This window comes from Microtus oregoni, unplaced genomic scaffold (genome assembly GCF_018167655.1).
Source record: "Microtus oregoni isolate MIOR12 unplaced genomic scaffold, Mior012 000002F_ref0000024, whole genome shotgun sequence".
In the NCBI taxonomy this organism is placed as follows: Eukaryota; Metazoa; Chordata; class Mammalia; order Rodentia; family Cricetidae; genus Microtus; species Microtus oregoni.
Window position 1 is genome coordinate 10,648,119 of NW_024543061.1, and position 7,130 is coordinate 10,655,248.

The 7,130-nt window shown below is 38.1% G+C and overlaps 1 gene segment (V, D, J or C); it reads right to left on the reverse strand.

Moving 5' to 3' along the window:
- Nucleotides 1–433: 433 nt before the first annotated feature.
- On the reverse strand, nucleotides 434–1,142 carry LOC121439240. The segment is given in 2 exon segments: nucleotides 434–880; nucleotides 1,094–1,142. Coding segments are annotated over 2 exon segments (462 nt in total).
- Between the last annotated feature and the right edge of the window lie 5,988 nt (nucleotides 1,143–7,130).

Genomic DNA, 7,130 nt, shown 5'->3' on the forward strand with positions numbered 1-7,130 from the left:
GTCATGTGCACCTAGAAATATGTACACACTTGAACACAACACATAAATGCACACTCACACTGACACAGAAAAACACAATCATCTAAAATGTAGTAAAAAAAAGGAAAAGAAAAAACAGAAGAAACAGACACCAGTAAGGAAGTAAGAATCTACTCTAGAATCTGGATAAATAGGAAAAATACATTCCCACAGCTGCCAAAAAAAAAAAAAATACAGTTTGTCATCATCACTTCAGCCCAAAGAGTCTTATGATGGACACCAGAACTCCTGCGCTATAGAAAGATAAATCCTTCATATTCAAGTAACAGAGTCTGTGGTATTTTATTACAGAAGGAAAAGAAAGACAATACTGAGTTCTCTGCATTTTCATGTAAGGATTTTCATACCAAAAACGAAGAGACACTGAAGTTATTATAGCCTGCTTGGCTCTGACAACATTTTGAACATGGTTTCAAGCTCACTGTCTCCTAGGCAAAAGCGAGAAATGTGCAGGTGCAAGGTGGCCTGTGGTGCAGGCAGCTGTTGAGATTCTCAGAAGTTTTTGTTGGAGGCTGAAGCACTGTGGGAGGATCCTCATTAGATTGCTTACAGTAATAATCTGCCAGATCTTCTGCCTGGACACCACTGATGGTGAGAGTGAAATCTGTCTCAGATCCACTGCTTATGAAACGATCAGGTACCCCAGTGTGCCGATTGGATGCCAGGTAGATTAACAGTTTAGGAGACTGCCCTGGTTTCTGCTGGTACCAGTACAAGTAGTTTTCATTGTATTCACTGTCGAAAAGAATAAGACTGGACTTGCAGCTGATGGTGACCTTCTCTCCTAATGACACAGCAATGGAGGATGGAGACTGGGTCATCACAATACCCGCACAGGCACCTTTAATAAGGAATACAACATGAAGATTCATAATATGCAAACACATAATATAGTTACAGCTGGAAGTTTATCATGTAATAAATTTGCTGTGTCACCTTGTCAGTGTATATCTCACAGAATTCTATAAGAAATATCATGGACTAGCACACACTTTAAATTTATTATATACAAAGAATTGACTCTACAAATATTATACTGTTTTAAATTTCTCACCAGATACCCATAGCAGTAGGAACATGAAAACCTGTGTCTGTGACTCCATCTTGCTCCCGGTGCCTATCTGATGCAGCTCAGATCACACTGTTTAAGAGTCTGGTTTATAAATTTTGAACAGCTGTCCTGGCCTGGAGGGGCCATGCAAAGCAGTCAGCAAATACATAAGGAAAAGTCTGAGCAGTGTGTGGGAGTGGCTAGTGGCAAACAACAGACAAAAATAGCACCATGGGCAGAATGAATGATCACTTAAAGACATCAGCTTATACCTCGCCAACAAAAATCTAATAGGTACTCTAAGAACTACTTTGTGTTAAAATCCAAGACATTTTTAACCAGTTTTTCTTTTGTAGAAATGTTAGGAAAGCTATCTCAGTTTAATGGTACTAGGAAAATTGTAAAATATGTTTAAAAATTTACAAAAAAAAAACCTTAGAGTAAGAAAACATGAGGTAAAAGAAAGAATGGGTGGAGTGAAGAAAAGAAGAAAAGTATGAGAAAGAGAGTTGAGGCTAATTGGGTTTCTTATCATTCATGTGTAAAGTCATTTGTGCTGAGTGAACATTGAGCTCCAGATTCCAGACTAAAAATGACACATAAGCAAAGATCAGCCAAGAATTCCTTCTGTGGAAATTATGGGGGAAAATTAAGATTGAGATGAGAGAAGCTTTCATCTCAAGGCAATAGTAAACACAGCAGGATCAAAGAAATATCCTCCATACAACATCGGGAAAATGAAACAGAACTCTAAATTTGGGAAGATAGAAAGGGAAACATATTGGACTGAATTTCTTCAAGTAGTCATAACTGCAGTACAGCAATGTCAAGAATGTTTATTTCAGAAACGCATATTCTAGAATAATCTAGAATCAGCCATGTTTAAAGTAGGTGAAAATGGTCCTGTTGACATAATGAACATATAAAATCCTCTCCAGAAGGAGTTTCAGCCAACCTATATCAAGTAGTTATTTTATCGTTTTTCTTTGTCTTTTCTTTTTTTTTGTTGTTTTATTTTTTTTTTTTTTGTTTTTTGAGCAGGGTTTCTCTGTGGCTTTGGAGCCTGTCCTGGAACTAGCTCTGTAGACGAGGCTGGTCTTGAACTCACAGAGATCCGCCTGACTCTGCCTCCCGAGTGCTGGGATTAAAGGCGTGCGCCACCACCGCCCGGCCAAGTAGTTATTTTATAGAATCCGATAGACTACAGCACCAGAAAATGTTGCCATCCTAAGGAAAAAATGTTTAAGTATGAATTAAAATCAGAGGCAATAAAAGAAATCACAGAACCTAGCTGGACTTCAGATTGTTGAACTCTGGCAGAATATATAAGAAGGAAATGACAAACCCAGTATTATGTGTAAAGTATGGCTGGATCCAGCCCATTGCTTAGGTTTCTGTGATTTCAGCCTCATGGCGGAGGTACCAGCCAAAGCCATGTTTACTTCCACAACTCCATGGTGTTTCAAGGTCCTTACCAGCAAGCCAGCCACAACAGTGTGTTCACAACACTCATAAACGTCATATTCGTACCACCTGCCTAAAAGAGTCAGTTGCTCTAGCAGATTGGCCCAGAAAGCCACCATTTTAAAATGGCACAGCTTTTTTTCCTGCCAAGGCTGAAAACCGTAAAGCATGCAGTCAGCTTTTTATCAACATTATTTAAATATTTCTTCTCAGGACCTCTTAAAAGAAGTGCAAGGCTTTACAGCTAAAACTGAGGCAGGAAGCCTCTCTCAGATGAGAGTTCTTGCTTGCTTCTAGAAAGCAGAGCAGACCATAGAAATTGCTGCTACCAAGAAACCATGTGTAATACTGTTATTTTTTTTTTCAAGAATTACTTTTCAAGCTGTCTCAGACTTTATGTGGCTGCAGTTATCCACACATTTGGGAGCCATTTGCAACACAAGGGTCTGCTTGTTGTGGTTTCTGTCCTACCCAAATCCCACAGCCAGGAAGCCCCAAAGAAATCACACAGAGGTCTCCGTAAGTTATAATCTGATTGTCCCATTAGCTCAGGCTTCTTGTTAACTCTTATAACTTACATTAACCCATTATTCTAGTATATGTTAGTCACATGTCTCAGTACCATTTTCAGTGGGGCAGGTCACATCCTACATCTTTGGTGTTCAAAATGTTTGTCCATAGGGTTGGGAACACAGTTTAGGGGTTGTTGATTTTTACTTGTATTAGATAGAGGGTTGGTGTGAAAACTATGTTTGTTTAAAAAAAAACTGGGGGATAGTAATAGTGGGTAATAGAGTGAATACTTGTGAGCTATTATTCATGGATAATTTACATTGGTACAATATTTGAATATTGATACAAGTTCAAATTATTTGTTACTTTTGTTTAGTTGTACACCTATACAAATTTATTTTGTAAGATTGCATATATGTATGTTATTATCTCTGTTTAGGATATTTTGGATATTGCTAAAACTTTTAGGATCTATTTTCATATTGAATTATATATTATTCCAACCTCTGATCAAGATAATTATATATTGTTTATATTTTCAGGTCATTGTCCTCATTTGTGGCATATTTGTATACAGGTTACTTAATATTCTGACATAAAGTTTTTGTCTTTAAGTTATACAGGTATTAATTAGTATAGATCAATAGTTTTTCATGTTTGTTGTACATACAGTTAGGTCAGTTAGGTTCTTTAGATACATAGAGATTGGATTCTGTATAGAGAGGTAATCTTCAACCACTTCAAGGATCTGTGGAACATGGCATGTAAACAACTTAAGGTTTTGTTGGCATGAGACATGATTTTTCCTGGCAGCACTGATTTATCCATGAGAGAATGTTGAGCACCAAAGACAATCCATCTGTCACCTGTTTTCTTCTTGGCAAAACCAGCCTTTTGGCTGAGGAGTTCCATCTGGACAGCTTGTGCTGCAGGGTCTCCTGTGTTCTACTGTACCCCGCCCTGCCCCCCATTGTTGCCTTTCAGTGCTGAGGAATTCCATCTGTGTTACAGGAGCTCCTCCCGCTCCTTCAGACAATAGTGGCTGAGATACCAGCCCATTGGGGTGTGGTCTCTCTCCCTTTAAAAAGGTGGCCACTTCCCTCTCCTCTCTCTCTTACTTCCTTCTCTGCTTCTGGCGACTAGACTCCCTTCCTGATTGTTCAGAAGGCTGTTGTCTGGGATGGTGATCTTTAAGTTTTTCCCCTCTAAATAAATAACCATTCTATTAATCATAATTCCAAACTGGTGTGGGACTGTTGTGACTTACACCTTCGCCTTAACATCTGGATGGGTGTCTTTGGGCTACCAGGCATCTCTGTTTAAGTGTTGAGTAGTTTTTTCCTAATGGGCTATCCACCCAGAGGGGGATACTAGGCATCCCTGTTTCAGTGCTGAGGAGTTCCATCCAGACAGGAAAAGTTCCTGCTTCTACACTGAGGAGATACACCGAGAGAGTCAGTCACAGCAAAGACTGGACCAAGACACCAGGCCTCTCCTGGCTCCATTTGAAGGAAGAGATGGGCAGGCGCCAATGCAAGCATTTTTCCTGGAACGGCGTAAATAAATTCAGACAGATTGTAATAATATATACAGCTTTAATGATGAAAATAGACTTACTACTGGTTCCTGTAGAGAACAGGGAAGCAGAGAGAACAGCAGGCTCACACTCGCTAGATTTATAAGTAAACATTAGCCCGAGGCGAACAAGCCCCCTAATGGGCTGGGCTTATCCCTACATCCTCCGACAACCTACAAGGAAACATGACATCACCAGAATCCAGGGATCCCTAAACAAGAAGAATTGAACACCCTACTCCAGAAGAAACAGAAGAAATTGACTTTAAATGGAACTATATGAAAATAATAGAGGATGTTAAAGAGGAGGTGAAAAACTTCCATAAAGAAATAGAGATGACAAATAAAAAGGTAGAGGAAATGAATAAATCTCTCAAAGATACCCAAGAAAAACAAGAGAAACAAGAAAAAGCAATCAAACAGGTAAGGGAAACAGTTCAAGACTTGAAGAATGAAATGGAGGTAATAAAGAAATCAAGAACAGAGGGAAGGCTGGAGATGGAATATCTGGGTAAACTAACAAGAACTACAGAGACAAGTATTAGCAACAGAATACAAGAGATAGAAGAAAGAATCTCAGACACTGAAGATACCATAGAGAAAATAAACGTACTTGTCAAAGAAAACAGCATATCCAACAAATTCTCATATAAAACATTTAAAAAAATCTGGGACACAATAAAAAGACCAAACCTAAGATAAATAGGAGTAGAAGAAGGAGAAGTACAGCTCAACGGTCAAGAAAATATATTTAATAAAATTATAGAAGAAAACGTTCCCGACCTAAAGAAAGATATTCCTATAAAGGTTCAAGAAGCATACAGAACACCAAATAGAATGGATCAAAAAAAATCTCCTCACCATATAATAATCAAAACACAAAACATACAGAATAAAGAAAGAATATTAAGAGCTGTAAAGGAAAAAGGTCAAGTAACTTATAAAGGTAAACCTATCAGACTTACATGGGACTTCTCTATGAAAACCGTGAAAGCCTAAAGATCCCAGATAGAGGTACTGAAAAAACTCAGAGACCATGGATGAAAGCCCAGACTACTATACCAAGCAGAGCTATCATTCACAATCAATGGAGAAAACAAAATATTCCAGGATAAAAACAAATTTAAACAATACCTAACCACAAATCCAGCCTTACAGAAAGTAATAGCAGGAAAATCACAACCAGAGGAATCCAACATTGCCAGCACTGCCTACAATAACTCAGACATCTAGAGACCCTTCACCAGCACAACTCAAAGAAGGAAAACACACAAACTCTACTACCAAAATAAATAAATAAATAAATGAGTTTACGACCACTGGTCATTAATATCACTTAATATCAATGCACTCAATTCACCTATTAAAAAGCACAGACTAAGAGATTGGATATGAAAAGAGGATCCAACATTCTGCTGTTTACAAGAAACACACCTCAACCAAAGACAGACATCTACTCAGAGTAAAGGGTTGGGAAAAGTTTTTTCAATCAAATGGACCTAAGAAACAAGCAGGGGTGGCCATATTAATTTCTAACAAAACTGACTTCAAACTAAAATCATTCAGAAGAGATGGAGAAGGATATTTTATGCTCATGACAGGAACAATTTATCAGGATGAAGTCTTAATCCTGAATATCTATGCCCCTAATATAAAAACACCCACTTAAATAAAAGAAACACTACTAAAACTAATGGTAGTCATCAAACCACACATAATAATGGTAGGAGACTTCAACACTCCTCTCTCACCAATGGATAGGTCAATCAGACAGAAACCTAACAGAGAAATAAGAGAATTAATGGAGGTAATGAATCAAATGGACTTAACAGACATCTATAGAACATTCCACCCAAAGAGGAAAGAATATACCTTCTTCTCTGCAGCTCATGGAACCTTCTCGAAAATTGACCACATACTCGGTAACAAAGCAAACTTCCACATTTACAAAAAATATCAGTAACCACCTGTGTCTTAATGGAACACCTTGGATTAAAGTTAGATTCAACAACAATGTTACCCCCAGAAAGCCTTCAAACTCATGGAAACTGGACAGTCAACTACTGAGCCACACCTGGATCAAGGAAGAAATAAAGAAAGAAATTAAAGTCTTCCTTGAATTCATTGAAAATAAAGACTCAACATACTCAAACCTATGGGACACTATGAAAGCAGTGCTAAGAGGAAAGTTCATAGCACTAAGTGCCCACTTAAAGAAAACGGAGGAAGCACACATTGGAGACTTAACAGCCCACCTGAAAGCTCTAGAAAAGAAAGAAGCAGACTCACCTAGGAGGAGTAGATGACTGGAAATAATCAAACTGAGGGCTGAAATCAACAAAATAGAAACACAGAAAACAATCCAAAGAATCAATGAAACAAAAAGCTGGTTTCTGGAGAAAATCAACAAGATTGATAAACCCCTATCCAAACTAGTCAAACAGCAGAGAGAGAATAGGCGAATTAACAAGATCAGAAATGAAAAGGG